The sequence below is a fragment of the Toxotes jaculatrix genome, chromosome 8, assembly GCF_017976425.1.
Source record: "Toxotes jaculatrix isolate fToxJac2 chromosome 8, fToxJac2.pri, whole genome shotgun sequence".
Classification (NCBI taxonomy): Eukaryota; Metazoa; Chordata; class Actinopteri; family Toxotidae; genus Toxotes; species Toxotes jaculatrix.
The window spans coordinates 15455926-15473092 of record NC_054401.1 but is presented as its reverse complement, the minus strand read 5'-3'; the positions used below and the strand labels follow the sequence as shown (position 1 = coordinate 15473092).

Below are 17167 nucleotides of genomic sequence, written 5' to 3'. Positions count from 1 at the left end.
GTCATTACCAAACTTCACAGAGTTACATAACAGTGAAAGAATGACATGCAGTAAACTGAGCTATACAACGTGTGATTGCATGTAAGAAACGGAGGGACACATAATTAATTTCCCTTTTTATATATAGGGAACACACACTTGAAAAGGAAATATTTGCAGTTTTTAACAAGTTCTTTCTCTTTTTATCTAATTATTTATTTTTATTTAACTTAATGAATTATAGTCTTTTTTCCTCATCTCATTATTGAATTAAACCTGTATATTGTTCACCTGACATTCATTGCAGTAAAGCATAACATGGTGAACTGAATTGAGACAGAGGGAGAGAAACAGCGACATCCTGTGGATGAAACGGAAACCATTCGGACATCACCTTATTCTACAGTGTCAACCGCTTCCTGCGTTGCTAATGGCAACAGACTCCAAACAAACTGAGATAAACAGACAGACCCGGACCGGGACATTTAGGTTTAGGAGTTTCCGTGCAGTGCGTGTCTTGTCTCAGGTAAAATGAGCTCACCTTTGTCCATGTTGAAGAAAACAAGGCGCACTCCACTGCAGAGCCCTCTGGGTGAGCAATGGTAGGTCACTCACTGGACACAAGGACAGTACTGTAACTTTATTGTCACAAATAGGGAACTCAAACATTTAACTGTCTTTGACCTGCAGGGGCAGACAAAAGGTGCCTTTCAGGAGGAATCTGTTCAAAGGTAGGGCTGGACAAATCTTATGCTAAAAAACATAATGGCAGAGCAGTGCACTAAAACAGCAGTGGTGAAGGAAGTGTCCAAATCCTAAGTAAAAGTATGTCAGTATAATCAGAAAAAAAATTATTGAAAGTATCACAAGTAAATACTTAATGCAGACAAAATGTCTGTTGCACTTTTATATAACATTAGATTATTAGTACTTCTGTAGCTGGTTGGAGTGGAATTCTATTTTTCTTTTTTTTTTTCTTTTTTGTTTGTAAATCTTCAGAAAAGGAGTGAAAAATTCCATCACAATTTCCCAAAGCCCACTGTGACACATTCACCCTACGTGTGAATATAAAACAAAATAATTAAAATCACAACAAGAAAAAAAAAAAAAAATAACAGCAAATTCTCACATTTGACAAAGCTGTAACCATAAAAAGTTTGGCATTGTTGCATAAAAAATGACTTCTGAAGAGATTTTCAGCTAATTTTCTGTCTAGTTTCAGCTCTAATAAATACGACAATATTTCTTATAAAGTGGCATGAAAAGATAATACTTTAGTGAAGTACCTTCTTTAATACAGTTCTTGAGAAGATGTACTCAGTTACATTCCACCTCTGGTTATCACTCTACTTTGACAAATTGATTTTTAATAAATATCCAGCTATGTCTTCTTTCTTAATCCCTTCTGAGACGTTCACCTATTTTTGTGTGTTTTATTTCTCAGAATTTCAGGCAGCGTTGGTTGATGGTAACGATGACGATGATGATGATGAGTCATCTGATCCAAATCCTCCCCAACGCTCTCGCCCTCCAGCCAGCGACGCCTCCACTTCAAAGTCAAAGGCCCCGTTAAAGAAAAGTACGAGTTAACACAAAGCTCTTTATTCCAAAGCCAAGTGGCTCTTCTTTTATTTCCTGTTACACAAATGAAAGATCTAACTCTAGCTCTGATGATCAGGTGCTCCACCGAGTGACTTTGAGCTCATGTCTGCCATGATGCAGCGGGTGACCCTGCTGGAGAAAACAGTGAGGAGCCAAGCGCGGGAGATCGAGTGCAAGGTGAGCTCGCACCTCCTCCAGATAAATAATAGAATTGTAGTAACATACATTATCGAAACATGTCCTACTCCCACTTTATACTTTCTTCATTCTTCTAAAGAATAAAAAGATCTCTGTTTTGGAGGAGAAGCTGAGGATTCAGAAAGAATCAGGTAATAACCTTCAACATGTTACAGACCTGAGTTTGATATAAATAGATGATACAGGTGAAATGATTTTGACTTCATCCTGCCTATGTGTGGATTAGAGAGTGCACATGATCTGAGTGGCAGAGATGATCTTGAAAGAAGGTGCCAGCAACTGCAGAATCAAGTGCATGAAATGGAGGCAAGCTGATTTAATACAGCATTTCATTAATGTCTTTTTATTGTGATTACACCACGTTGAATTCTGCTTGTCCCTCTTCTGCAGGGCTTTCTAAATGACTATGGTTTGATCTGGGTGGGAGATGAGGAGAACAGTGACTCAGCTGGGTGTGAACAGACACACAGCTCAGGTAGAGGCCTCTGGCAGTTGGTTGCTTTCCTCTTTATAGGAATGTAAGCTTTGCTGCTTACATTCATCTACTACACAGAGCTATAATTCTGCATCTTCTACTTAAAATGATTCCTAACATGTTGTATATCTTTCCCCTGCAGGCACCTCCAGGGTCAAGGGTTTCCATATGAACTTTGACCTTGTGCTGCAGAGGATCAGGGAGCTGAACATACTCGCAGGGGAGGGAGAGTCTTATGTGCAATCGACAGCCACGGGGGCACAGCTGGCGAAAAAGGATCCCATTCAACTGAGGCTTTACTGCAACGGCATTGTCATGTTTGATGGTCCTTTCCGCTCTTATCAGGAGCAAAGCACCCAGGTTTGCAAAATAAAACTGCACAGGGAGAAAAGGCATTCTTTAAAGCTTTAAAATCTTTGATGGTTCAAACTCTCTGGTTTTGATCTGTGCAGCAGTGCATGCAAGATCTGATGGACGGGTATTTTCCATCTGAGCTTCAGGAAAGATTTCCAGATGGTGTTCCCTTTGAGGTGAGTCTCCGTTTTTTTCTCATTGTCTGGCAGCAAATGTGCAAATTTGTGACTTATTAGGAACTTATTGTGCAGGTTCATGACTTGCGAGAGGAGGAATTTATCTTCAGGCTACCGTGGGATAAATTTCCTGGTGAAGGACAGGCTGTCTGTGGGGGGAAAGATGGATCATCAGATGTTGCCAGCTATCAAATACCTGGTCTGTCCTGCCTACATCACTCACATACTCTTAAAAAATCAAAACTGTGGTGGAAATCCTTTGTTTTCATTGTGATTTTCATGTTTTCTTCTGGTTCACAGGCAAGAAACAGACCATGGATCAGTTCCTCAACAGGCTGCCAAAGAGGGTGGTCAAGGCTGGTCGAGTGATTGATATCAGGGACTCATTGAGAGCAGCCCTGCAGGTGAGAAGGCAGCAAAGATCCACCTCATTCCAAAAGTGGTTATACTCATAGGCCCCGTGTGTCTGTGTATGTGTGCGCTCTTGCAGATGATCACTATAGTGTGTCTGTAGCTGTGCTTAATATAATGATCATCATCTAACAAGCACTTTCTCTAGGGTTCATCTGAAGCCCAGAGCAGTGACTCCGTGATCCTCATAGACACAGCAGCACTACGGGCGATGAAAGAGAAGTATTCAAAAATTTCATTGTTCATTACATAAGCACACTTTATTTTATTTTATTTTTTAATAATTATTTATCTGTGGTTTAATATGTGACTCAGTATAAGCATCACTCAGTATGTCCAGATACAACAGTGTGTGCAAATCATTGACCAACTTTACAACTATGTAGAAATTAGACCAAAAAAACAGGGTTTAAGGGGTTAAAAGGAACTGCTAAATCCAAGCACACAGTGCATGATGTAAAGGCTGATTAAAACCCTGTTTTTGGCAACGATGGCTCATCGTCGAGATTGTGGAGATTACTGTATGCACTCGTCTGAAAAATAGGGCAGGTCACCGTGAACGTCCAGCACTCGTTAGCTTGTGACAGAGTCCAGGATTCAGATCTGTGACCTCCTTAAGGAGTCTGGGACCAGCCGAAAACATCATTATATGAAGTGCCTCACACTGCAGTTGCCAATGTTTTGGTTAATGTAATGTTTTGCAGTGTTATATTATCAGCAATAAATATGTCAGCTTTAACTCATTAGATTTTTCTTACATATTAGTGCAGGAAGTTATTTAATTAGCTGACAGTTTTTTTGTGTTCTGGTCTCTTTTCACTCTCAGGCTGCAGACGTTCAGCTCTGAGCGGCCGTCGTCAGCCCACAATGTCATCACGCTCAAGGTGAAGTCCGAGGATGGGAATCATACTTACATCTTGAAAATGTGCTTCTCTGAAACAGTTGGCCACCTGCGACAATATCTGGACAAGCACAGGTGAGACCGCATCCTCCTGTCCAATTTGTCCTGTCAGCGTCTCTCTTCGTAACCATGTGGTTGCTTGTGTTTTTCACACCACAGAGGCGGAGGTCTCCCTGGTTATGACATCATCAGCTCGTATCCACGGGGCTGCTATGACGACAACAGCAGGACGCTCCGATCGTACGGACTCACCACTAATGCTACCCTGCTGCTGCGGAAGAGAGAACACCTTCACTCATTGGCCGGAGCCAAACAAATGAACCCGTAAAAAGTTACGTCAGACTTTACACCATACAGAGGGTTCCAACTTTTTCTCTTGCGATACCAGTTCCAGTACCTCACCTCAGGGTATCTGCTGATACCTCGTGGTGTTCTGCACAGAGAGAATAAAAATACTGCAGTTAAAAAAAAAATAAATTAAAAAAAAAATGACAGTGAAATCAAATGAAATTGGAAACAAATAAAACCGAAACAGAATGTTTGAATGAAAATCTTTATTTCTAAAATATGCAAATACAAACAAAGACAAAAGTATGAAAATATAAACATCTTTTTCCCTTTCGCAAAACGTTTGAGATGTTAAGGCATGCGGAACCTGACTTTCCAAAGAGAAATCTTGTGCTACTCGAGTTTAAAGGTCCCATGAAATGAAAAATGGCTTGTGTGTCCCTGGGTGTGTTGTTCTGTATAATTTCTCAAAAAAAAGTCTTTGTTGCATATTTTTATATTAAAATCCATCTCTCTTCCTGTAAAGTGTCAAGTTTTATTTTTAAATGGCTTATCCTGAAATCAGGGCAAATATAAAATTCCAACCGGTACTATGTGATCGGTGATTTAGGGGTGATCCAGCCAACCCCTCCCACCGCCATCGGCGCTTGGGATTAAATCGTGTCCCTCTTTCACCTGAAGAGAGCGAATTAACCTCAGCGGTCTCATATCGAACACCACAGAAGAAAATTACAATCTAAAAGCCACTTCATGGGACCTTTACACAATGTTGATGCCAAGTTTGCTCAAACAACATTAGCACATTATTACAGCAACACATTAGGAGGACCCAAAACGCTTTCACACCGAATTGTCAATGCAAACAAGAAAAATAAATAATACTGAAGATTAATACTGTATCTCTGGCATACATTTATCAAACACTTAACCACTCTGTCGAAGCCATCATCGACTGAAATGTACAGTATGCTGTGAAGTTATTCATCTACACAGAGCAGATTCTACAAAGATCACCCAGACTAATGAGTTTTACTTAACTTCGTTTATCTACTGGGAACAAAAACAGTGTAGGGGCCTCCACAAACTCTGCGACGCGGCCCGCAGTTATCTGCTACATTCAGAGTCAGGGAATGTATTGACTATCCTACTGGTTGACACACTGAGAGAAAAGTCATAATGGAAGAGTCCGCTGCAAACAGCCCTTTGTGGTTGGTCTTAAATGAATCAGCATTGTGGTTGCAAACGTGACAGAAAGGCACATGTTGGTAATCATTCAGAACAAGGTCTGCAGCAGAGAGGAGCGTTCACAAACATTCAGAGACTCGCACAACTGCCTCGACCAGAGTTTTTCTTTGGTAATAAAACTGTTGTAGGACTGTTGGTGTGAGAAGCTGATTTGGTATTAAACCGTTCAGTTGTTAAGTCTCATACCTCACAGCTGAGTCTAACGTTACCGTGTTGGCCATTGTAAATAATGGCACGTTAGTAACATTTCCTAGTGAATTCAGTTAAAAGCACAGGTTAAAATATTTGCAGTTGATTGTCAACCAATTCTTGGACAATTCCCCTCAGGAGGGAAATTAAGATTTAAATAAATTATATATGTGGGACTTCTACACAGATAATTATCCGCTGGAAATGAACAAAAAGTATAAGACTGTTTGGTAACGTCATTATTTAAAAAACAAAAAAAACACGCACGCACGCACACAATGCTTTAAGGATCAAGTATTAGAGGTAAGTTATTTTCTGTTAGCCCTTGGACAGAAATAGATGAACTCACCGGGGTGGGGTGGGGGTCTGAGCTACAGGCAGGCTTGAGACTCGACATTCAGTCAGTCGAGAGAAGTAGAAGCTAAACCATTTGGGCTTTCCTCTGTCCTCATTTTAAGAAAATTAAAATCCAGTCCTCTTTCTGACATTCAGTAACTAGGCATGAAAGACAGGCCCGTTTAAGATGCTTCTGAGGTGAAGATGGGGGGGGGGGGGCTTCTACAAGTGTCCTCCATCACCTGGGCGGGTGTGGCAAGGTTACTGGGTGATGCAGTTTTCTCCCATGTCCTGTGCGTAACGGTCCAGTATTACGTTGCGCAGTTCCTCGACATCTCGCCGGAGTTGCTGAGCTTCGACGAGCTTCTTCTGCAGCACCTCTGGACTCATCCAGTCCTCGTCCTGCTCTGCCACCGGTGGAGGTGCTGGAAAAACAACATGTGACTCGTACAACTACTCACAACATTAACATTTACACTGTACTGTTTTAGAGACAAGAGAAAGAGTAACAGTCAAGCAGTCCTTACTTGTGAGACCAAGCAGCAGGGACAGGTTGGGGTCTTGTCCCTGAGCTCTCTGGGTCAGGATGCTGCACAGGGAGCGCAGGTCACTGAGGCAGGTGGCGATCTCCACATGAAGCCTCTGTGTGAGACGAGCCCCGGCTGGTTGCAGAGCAGAGGACGCCTGGTTGGTGCTCCTCTGCTCTGGATCGCTCATCTGCTCCTGCAGGGTCAGATTCTGCTCCATCAGCTCCTGGTTCTGGGCTGACAGCTGAAACACGGGAGTCGGCATCAACGTTACTTAGTGGAACAGTCAAGTCGAGGAACAATTAAGGTTCTATGCATGTTGTACCAAAGAAACGTTCGTTTTTATGAATCAGTCTCTCTCACCTCCTTCATGGCTGTGTGGAGCTCCAGCACATTCTGCTCTTTAGCCAATACCTCCTCTCTGAGAGCCTGAGAGCTGCTCTCTTCCTGAGATATCTGCTCCTCCAAAGCCTGCAAACACAAACAACAAATGACTCACGTGTTGAGATGAGACTATAAACGAGGCAGTGACCAGAAACATTGTAAAGATATAAACACCTGGATTTGGGAGCCAAGCTGTTCCATCATTCGGTGTTGCTTCTCAATGACCTGTGAAAAGAAGAACTGAGCTGTAAAACATCAACTTCCTACTTGAAACAGCACTGTGAGATGTTATAAAACTTAAATTTACCCATGTGCACAGCTAAAGTTAACAATTCCACAGCTCAGAAGCTATACTTTGTTTACAGTCATTCACAAAATATGTCCTGTAGGACTGGGAAACTCCCATTTTATAGACTCCCAGACTTTTAATTTTAATATCAAATTACATCCTTCTTCCTCCTCCTTTCTCTGTAAGACTGTAAGGTTGTGGTACGAGCATCGTGGGAATAGTGTGTGTGACCAGAGGCGTTTGCTTTGCAGCTGAAGCACACACCAGCACAGACAGCACGGTAAACATTACAGAGAGCATCTGCACTAAGAAAGGAATGACAAATCAGACAAACAACAGTACTCAGAAAAGATGAAAATGTTCTGTCCTTTGATGAACAGTCGCTGCAGCACGCTTTAACCACAAAATACAGAAACGTACTTCCAGAAAAATGAACACTTCTTGTTGGTTCAAATTTAACTGAGCAGCAATTTCCTCTAAGCTCGTTCAGTCACATCAACTTTTCAAAGCTGAAGTCATGTGGGGTCAAGCATATCAGCAGCAAAACTACAATGAGACTGCACACTGTGAATAATTTATGCATTTGAATTTGGTACCGGTAATTTCAAACCGATTCACTTGCACTCTTGGCTTTCAAATATAAGATGCTTTTTAAACAGCAGACCTTTTTGAGCCTTTGCTGTTCCTCTCTCAAACTGTTGTTCTCTCCTCTGAGCTTCTCGATATCCAGAGAAGGCAGTCGGGCTCCGTCCTCAAGGCCCTGCTGCACCCGCTGCTGCATACTGATGGCAAAAATAAAAACACAGAGCACATTATGCACAGTTACGACTGTCTCTTTGTCCACACAGAGTGAAGAGAACAAACATGCCTGCTGGGAAGATTGTACATGGTGATCAGACTGCAGACTGCGTGTGTGCATACTCAGTAATGGTGGTCAGCAGGTCTCTCTCCCTGCGTTTCTGCTCCTCCAGCTGTGCGTCTTTTTCCCGTAGTTGGGAGCACGTCGTCTCTAGACAGACCTCCAATTCTTTTACTTTCTCCTGTAGTTGGGCTGCCTGCTGTTCAGCCTCCAGGAGCTGATATAAAAAAAAAGGTACATGTTCAGATTTAATGATTTAAAAACCTTGACTTAGGTAAATCAAAACAGACAGAAGGGATGACATTAAGCTAAACTGTCCCAACCTGCTTGTTCTGGCTCTGGTAGTCCTCCAAGGTGGGCAAGTCAGCTAGATAGCGCTCCAGGGTCTCAATACGCTGCTGGTTCTCTCTCTTCAGCTCCGCCTCCTTCTGACACTTCTTCTTCAGGTTGTTGATGTGCTTGTCTCGACTGCGAATCTGCATGCAAAGGCACATGGGATAAGCGGGATGATATGGTCCAAATGTAATATGGGTTAGAGTGAGCAAGAAAACTCACAGCAAGAAAACGTGACAACACATTCCAACAAACCACAACTTTGTTAAAGTCTACAGCTATAAGTAACATGTAACATCTAATTATTTACTGAGTTTGGCGCGGATTTTATCAAGAGCATTTCATTTCCTGTGGGGGTGAAGTGGTGCCTGTACAAGGATTCCTGGGACCTGTTCAATGTCCTACAAAATAAGGAGTTTGGAACTGCCATGGCAGGACATTTGAAACTTTTAACAACTTTTCTTTATTACTAACATTAAAAAAATTGAAATGTAGTTCTTGCCACTGAAATAGAGACAAAGTGGACAGTTTGTAAAACCTGATATCCACATTTAAACTTCTCAGTGTCATTTATTTTTCATGTCTCTTTGCATGCTCACACCAGCACTTCCTATATTTTAGGAAGTGCTGCTAGGTAGGTAGGTACAAACCCTCTCTTCCTGTTTCTTCATTTCCTCTCCATGTCTCTCGCAGGTCTCCTTCAGACTGTCAGTTAGTCGGCGTGTCTCCGCTTCAACTGCTCCCAGTCTGCGCTCGGCCTCTGCTTTCTCCAGGGCAACGCAGTCTGTGCGCTCGGTAAACTGCGCTCTCAGGAAGGCATTCTCTCTCTGAGCTTCCTGTGAAGCCACCATGTGACACCAAAGTTTCAGTGAAGTAAATAGTTTGTAAGGGTGATGAGAGTATAACACAAGGTTCTTGGTGTTGTTTGTTTGTGGGAGCCAGAGCATGTTCTCACCAACCTGTAGCCGCAGCATGCACATGTCCCCATATGAAGCCCCTCTGCCCAGGAGGGCTCCATGGACCTGCAGCTCACTTTCCCTCAGACGCTGTTCCAACTGGGCCATATGCTGCTTTTGCCTGAATCAGAGCCGGGTCCATCATCAACAAGAGAACAACAATACAGCCAACAACACAGAAAATACAATCTGAAAAAAGCACTGTACAGCCCCTGGGGGTACAGGACAAACATCAATACTTTTATACTAAATTTCACTTGCCTCTCGATGATAAGCTCCTTCTCCTTTAACAGACTCTCACTGGCTTTGACCAGAGCATCCCATTTGCCGGACTCTGGGTGAACAGGGTTTGAGTACAGAGATGGGTACTGACCCACTCCAGAGCTCATCAACTGTGAGAAAAAGATGAAAAAGCATGTGACACTTAGAGCTGCATCATGTGGAGAAAATGTGCAAAGGTGATGGGAGAGTGTGCAGTTTTATGCCAGAAAATAAAATAAACAATGCTTGGCTGACTTTGTCTTGGTGCCCTACAAGCAGTGGAAAGTGCACAAAATCCAGATGTTGAGAGGAACACAAATCTAAAAATATTTGCACAAACCAAAATGCAAACAGGAACTGCTGCTTGCCTCGGTTAGCATGACACCTGCTCAAACTGCTACAGCAAAGCAAAGCAGTCATCTGACAACAGTGAGAGATACTGTTTTGTGTGTGAATAACAACAATATCAATTACATTTGGCCATCACAGAAAGGAAATAAAACTGAAGTATCGAGCAGTGCCAGTCTCTGTTTAGAATAGAATGTAATTCCACCTCAGTGACTATTTAAAGTCTTTCTTTCAACATACAGTGAAGGCACAGCCAAATGTCAGTGTGTTCTGTTGCTCTGAAGAACACATCCAGCACCGCAAATGAATGAATGCTGCACTCAAATCACAGCTTTAAGATAACTCATATAGTTAGGACAATGCTTATGGTTTCATACTGGAAAATCCCCCAATCAGATTGTGCATTTGAATCTTCTGCCTTGTCTCAGTATCTCAAATGTGTAAAAGCTTTTTAGAAACTGTGCTACGATGATAAAGTGTCGGTTAATGTGTCAGCACACAGTATGTGGAAGCAGAAACAGTAACTCCAGAGTGGCACTAAGTCAGCATCTGCCACAGAGGAAATGAATGCTTAAAACACAAAGAGCAAAGGCAAAGAGCTGTTGTGCAACTTTTTTTTTTTTACCATGTCAAGAGCTTTTAACAGGCTTCAAAAGTGAAGCAGCAAAGAGTTTTCTAATAAGCAAGCACAGGATTTTCTGAATTACACATGGAATAAAACATAACTATTTTCTTTTATAAAGCTAACAACTGAGAACAGAAAATCTATTAAAGTTCCTGTGATTTTAATTTGGCTGATTGATTTGACAAATCATGCTTTAAAATAGGACAAAGTGTCTGTACGCCTTCAGGCTTTGTTTAGTGGAACGTAATTTCTCCTGTGTTGACCTATATGTGTCACACACTGAATTTCTGGCCAGACTTCAACGTCCACCAACAAATGAATGCCCCACATGTCTACTCCTGTGGCCTTTACTTTATGTTGTCCTATGATGGTGATGATGGTGTTGTCCTCACCATCATAGCAGTCAAGACAGGTTTATTTTGACACCCAGTGAAGGTATCATGTGAAAGACTGATATAAATGTCTAGCCTCTATACCATGATACCCAAAGATCAGTGACAAATAAAAATAACCCTACACTCCCAGGTTTGTGTTTCTTTAGCATCAGTGTGGTATGATTTTCTCTTTAGGATGAATGCTTACCTGCATTTGTTCCACTTGAAGGCGTAAACTCTCCAGTTGCTGCTTATGTTGCTGTTGTTGCTGCCAGCTGGATAGTTCACTACATCTATCCTGCCGCAGTGGCTCATAACCCTTGGAGCCTGTATGCTCCCTCAGCAGAGCCTGTGTCTGCAGGCTGAGAGGGCTTGCATAAACTCCAGCGGATCCAGCTGCACCAGGCTGACTGCCCCTCTGAGTAGAGGTTTCTGCTGTGCCGGGAACCCCAGGCCTAGCTTCAGGCAGAACCTTATAGCTGTGCTCCATGCCGCCTCTGTAGGCCTCAGACACGCAGTCTGGGCTGTCTCTAATCCCGCTCGTCTGTAATCGGAGTCTGACATCAGGGCATAACCCCCCCAACAGGGCTGACTGATTTAGAGTAGGTTCTACAGCAGGAGTGTCAAACCTCTGGCCCTCATCCAACCGTGTGTGATCTGATGGGAAAAGCGAGTGGTCCAGTCCATTGACGAGGCTGCGGTAGCGGCTCAGGCAGTCTGGCTTTGGCCCCACAGGATCGCCTCCTACACCAGCCTGAGCATCCAAGTTAGGCGAAGATGCTGATTTGGAGAGAGAGGAAGACTTCGAGGTGGAGCCACTCGGGGTCCTGGAGCCAGAGGAAGACCTGTGACCCTCAAGTGAGGACAAGCAGTCCTCCTGGACACATGACTGGGGCTTAGAGGCCGGGGCTCCGGCCGTGGATGGCATGACATGTGCAGTGGGAATGGGGATCTGACTGCGGATGGGCTGGAAAGAGGGGCTGCTGCTAGAACTGCAGAAATCTTTAAAAAAAAAAAAACAAAAAAAAAAAGGAGGAAAAGTCATTAGAAATTACAATCAGTGTTTCTCTCTCACTATTCACTATACAGATGCACCTTGTTAATTCGATGCAGAATATGTGGAGCACTACTGCAGGCAGTTTTCTCTATTTTCAGTCAGTAAAGTAGATGCAGCAGGGTATATGGGTGGCCTACTTTGATGATGAGGTGTCACCACAAAAAGAATTAACTGGCTCTGACTGACTCAACCCAGGGAATAGGCTTATAATAGACTTAAACCAATGAGAGAGAAAGCAGAGAAAAGGATCTGTATTACATGATTAACAAAAAAATAGCACTAATGAAACTGGTATTATCTGCCACATCCCTAAGTGTACATATAAGACTGTACAATTCTGTTACTACAGAGCTGCTGACTAAATGGTCTTCTTTTTTTAATTAGCATAAACTCTTGTAATTAGTCTCTCAACAGCATTCACAGATAAGCACCCTCAGATAATTTTACAGAGTACACACCCAATCCACACCATTAGAGCATGCCCAAAAATGTTAACTGCCTTCATTTGGAAACCTCAGAGATCTCATCATGTTCACAGAAACACAGCAAGATCACTACAACCAACCTACAGACATCTCCACAAGCATCAGCACAGTTTGAAGTTACATAAGTCTGATTTCAACCGTGTTACAAACCTGAGAGACCTGCTGAAGTCTGGAAACCCGGCATTCACTTGAACGCAACAAACATGTTATTAGCTGTGGCATTTTTTTCTCTAAAGCTGAACTGAGGTGAGCTGAGCTGCAGAGCGCTTTAAATCGGAACAGCAATCCGCCTTCTGCATTTCTTGGTCTAACCAAATCAACTTCTGAAGCCAAGACAGACAGCCGTGCAGCAGGCAGGCCCTGTGCCCAAAGCCGTATTGTCCTCGAACAGCCAAACCAGCCTGTACCAACCTCTGAGCAAACGCAAACAGGCGTACACAGGAAAGGTTAGGGGTATTTATAGCCCACCTCTCAAGTTACAGAGTGATCTGTGGGTGCCGCTTATTTAAGCACCTTGCCTCCTCCCACTGTAACACACATCACGCACGTGTACATCCACAGTCAAAGAGTGAATGGGATATGTTTTCTCTGCTAAGTTTAAACTACACCTTCATTAAACAAGTGACTCTTTTTGAATCACAGAGAAAAAAATGTTTTTAGTAAAAAGACGATAGTATTATGGAAAGAACATCAAGCTTTCAGGAAGGTAAAACTTCAAATATCATAGAAGCCTCCAGGCTCCACTGATTCATGATCGGCAAGAACAAGTCTAAACTACTCTGTAAGAAGAACTTCTGCTAGATCTTTGCTCAACAGACATTCCTGCCTTTGCAAAGTATATCACAAAAACAATCTCAGCCTTAAAAAAGAATGTTTCGAACACGGAGCTATTAAAATTTTAAAATAACGTCCTGTTTTGTTTTTTTTTATTAATGCTTTGGTCTTCTACAGCTGTTTATTTTGTGTTCTATGTATGCTATAAAGTATTATCTACAACAGGTCATTATTGTGGCTAAATTTGGGGCTAATTGTCATGTTGCTAGGCACTGCTGTCAGTTTAAGAGCCTGGACAAACATGTAGCAGCACCAACAGCATGCTCAACAGTTGGAACTAAACAAGTGAGGCCTGCAAGAAGCAGTTACATTCATTCCTACACAAAGACAGCTATAACTGAACTGTATTCAGAAACAACCACACACACACACACAACATGCACAGGATTGGATGAAATAATACAAACCTAATAATTAATCTGAAGTATTTTATAACAAGACCAGCTGCCATTTGCTCGAATGCAGTTTCAATCCTTCTAAGAATGTTGCCTTACAAGACCTGAGCTGTGTGATGGCAGTGTTGGGGGCTGGCTGGGTAACACTAGACACCTCTCGAAGAAGTGTTTTCAGTTCTTTGAAAGACGTAAAAGACATCTGCTAACACCACTAATTGTTCTCCACACCTTTCCCTTTGAGGTTTAGTGATGTTTAGATCCGGTGACTGGACACAAGATGAGAAGCGAGCACAGACTGTTTAATTCACCATGGTGACAAGCAAAGCACAAAAACACACATCAGTATATGGAGTGGTGTGCAAGGTCCTACAAGGTCCTATAAAATTGCCTCATTTACCTGTCAATTACCAAATTACCAGTACAAATCCACAACAACGTTTAAAAAATGGCAAAAGAACTTCTGTGTTAAGGGCATCCTTGGGACTGTGGGGTGCAAGACTGCTTTTCACCACACCCAACACAAGTAAATGTAACTTGGTGCAGGGGGCGAAAAAACAGTGACCTGTTTGCAGTTGTTATGAAAAGTTTCCAACTGGCAGCCGGGGCATAAATATCAGCCTTATGAACTCAAACTGTAGAGTGTTGGTTCACTTGTGACAGCTTTTCGCTCTATTATTTTGCAGTGTTTCCTGTTGCACAAGGGACCACCCATCCCAGATGGCCAGCCATTACATGGAACTATTCTGATGCAAGTATCTGTTATTTTTTCCACTATACTGTAGTATAGTACAATATAGTGGTATATGCCCATTTCAAACTGCGGTAATGTGAAAAAACAAAGCTTGTTGAAAGTGACATTTCAAACCACAGGAGTGAGTCCAGTTTCCATTTAGCCATCCAGTCCCAGTATCCCAACGCCCCATCCTCCCAATTAGCAATAACACCAGGGCAGCTGCGCAGAGCCTTGGGGCATTTTTTGGGTAGGACTTTAATCTACCTCTGCAAATCTCCAAAGCACCCATGATGGATCATGAACATTTATCTCACTCTATAAATAGCATAAGAAACAACAACACAAACGTGAAGACAGTTTTCACGCTTGCTTCAGCACAAAAAATGGGTTGGGGTTGAGTCAGAGGGTCAAGTGTGGCTGCTCACCCCCTAATACATTATATAACTGCTCTCAAATTTCATATCAGCTTTATGCACAGAAGTTTAATGATGAACAGTGTTGTAGAATACAGATATCCTGTGACGTGTATGAATGCAGTCGACTATTATAAAAACCTCAAAGCACCCAACCCTGGCTGTATAGAGTGCAAACTGGGACTCCACCTCTGACAGGCAGACTTCAAAACAATGTTACACAACACATGCTACATGCAGGGAAAGAACAAGCAAAACACATCACCTTCTGTGCTGTCAGATGCTGAGGTGCCAAGACCAGTGTCCCCACTGTCCGATGTTCCAGGCCGGCGGCCAAAGCGGCTGTGGAACTTTTCTGACACAGCTGGTGTTTGCCACTCCATGTCAGCAAACCGAGCTAATTTATATTTGTGAAACAGAACAATGGAAACAGAAGAGTTTATCAGCACAAGCTGAACTCAGACACGGTTTGTGCATTTTCATAAACGAGTGCCAACTTACCTGCTGGTTTGGATTCAATGTATCTCTGTGAGGTTGTCATTCCATACAAGACAAGGTCACCTAATAAAGATGGAGGGAAAATTACACCGTCATACACTGGCGACACTAAAAATGTAATATTTTTGAAAGCCTTGAATCACTTTCTAATGTATGTTAGTTACTTCAACAGAGTAGTGACTATCTGAAAATCTATTCTTCACATTCAGTTGGCTGGTATGGTTTTTATGATGCATCACAGACTGAGATATTCTCTGAACAAAGGGCCCTCTCTTGCTTACTGAATATTATGCACTGAATGTTCATGGACTGAACAGCTGCTAGCTAATGACTGATCTGCTCATCTATCAAACTCTTCTGCCCCTCAACGTGCCAGAAACAAACTCGACAGACTTTTCTGGGCACAAACAAAAATAACAACATGAGCACATGTCTTAGCGTTACATAATCTGTTACACAAACATTTATATCCCTAAGAGGCTACGGGAAGTAGTACATCATTTGTGGGAAGCGAATATAATGATTACAGATAGATACATGCAGTCTGAGATACAGCCTGGTTGTTACAAACTAATCCTCTTCACCAGATAATTCATATAGGAAACGACTCGCTAACGCCTAACAAGCCAAGGCAAGCTAAGTCAGCTAAACGTGACTAATCGCTTAACTGAATTTGTTTTTAAAAAATTTACGATATCAGCTAAATGCGACATCAGACATATACAGGTCCAGGTCTTGTTTGAAAGCGACAACTTCTTTACAATTTCACATCTACATAACATTCACATTTGATGTACCGCGATGTATTGCACCGTTAACCATTTAGCTAATCCATGACAAATCTGTTTCCGTTTAACAAGCTAGCTAACAGCTAGCTAAGACAACGCTGCCGTTTGCTTAGCTACCTGAGTGAACATTAAACGTAAAAAATCTCTGAAAGCTTTCTCGCTTGCATTACTTCAGCTAAGATAATTGTCGGCGCTGACATAAAGGTTTACTTTACCTTATGTTTCACATAAGCACAGAATGAAGAAATAAATCTCGGTTTCAGGTTTGCAACCGAAGCCGAATCTGTACCATCCGCTGCTGCTGTTGTTCCGCTAGCCAACTGATCCCCTCCGCTCGCTGGCAGACAACCTGTCCAAGACACAATGGTCGCTTGTTTAATATCACAGCGCCGCCCGTTCAGCAATGACAAGACATGTCTCAGAAACCGTTTGAGGTTTTCCTGCTTACAAGGTAAAGGCGTACACCGTGTTTACATCTGCAGACTACAATCGAAAAACTAGAGCACCAATGTTTTTAAGTCTCTTCTTAAAATATTCCTGCCGATGCAACAGAAAGATGACTGGGTTCATTATGGCCATGTGACCACATATCACAACAGTAAAACAAAACGAACCAACCTAACCCAGATGCATTGAAACGGCTAGAATAACCTAGAAAATAAGATTATCGCAAAGGTTCAGAAGTGTTTCAACCTTTTCACAGTTCCAACATTTATTTAATTAGGCTACAAAACAGTAAGTGGCACTGAGGAAAATACTGTAAGGTTAAATGCAAAAATATGGGTCATTGTTATTGCACAGGAGACATGTTAAGAAGCAAAAAGCAGTAGACTAAATTAGGAAATACTCCGTCT

At 42.3% G+C, this 17167-nt stretch overlaps 2 protein-coding genes across 3 annotated transcripts; one reads left to right on the top strand and one right to left on the bottom strand.

The window, feature by feature from the left end:
- Positions 1-510: 510 nt before the first annotated feature.
- ubxn11 (UBX domain protein 11) lies at positions 511-4650 on the top strand. Its single transcript, XM_041044504.1, has 14 exons — positions 511-581; positions 670-710; positions 1424-1558; positions 1658-1758; positions 1859-1910; positions 2006-2085; positions 2170-2254; positions 2397-2614; positions 2707-2784; positions 2860-2983; positions 3085-3188; positions 3344-3417; positions 4022-4171; positions 4256-4650. Exons 1-14 carry the CDS (start codon positions 511-513, stop codon positions 4422-4424), a joined length of 1482 nt encoding a protein of 493 aa, XP_040900438.1. The 3' UTR covers positions 4425-4650.
- Positions 4636-16653, bottom strand: cep85 (centrosomal protein 85). Of its 2 annotated transcripts, XM_041044502.1 has the most exons (14): positions 16529-16653; positions 15529-15588; positions 15293-15424; positions 11319-12112; positions 9764-9894; positions 9506-9623; positions 9197-9382; positions 8537-8689; positions 8276-8430; positions 8019-8136; positions 7240-7290; positions 7045-7152; positions 6682-6925; positions 4636-6579 (listed from the first exon to the last, which is right to left on the bottom strand). In XM_041044502.1, the coding sequence occupies exons 2-14, from the start codon at positions 15566-15568 to the stop codon at positions 6416-6418; spliced, it is 2394 nt and encodes a 797-aa protein (XP_040900436.1). In that variant the 5' UTR covers positions 15569-15588; positions 16529-16653; the 3' UTR covers positions 4636-6415. The 2 variants fall into 2 exon arrangements, with proteins under 2 accessions (XP_040900436.1, XP_040900437.1); XM_041044503.1 differs by lacking the exons at positions 15293-15424; positions 15529-15588; positions 16529-16653 and adding an exon at positions 12803-15240.
- Between the last annotated feature and the right edge of the window lie 514 nt (positions 16654-17167).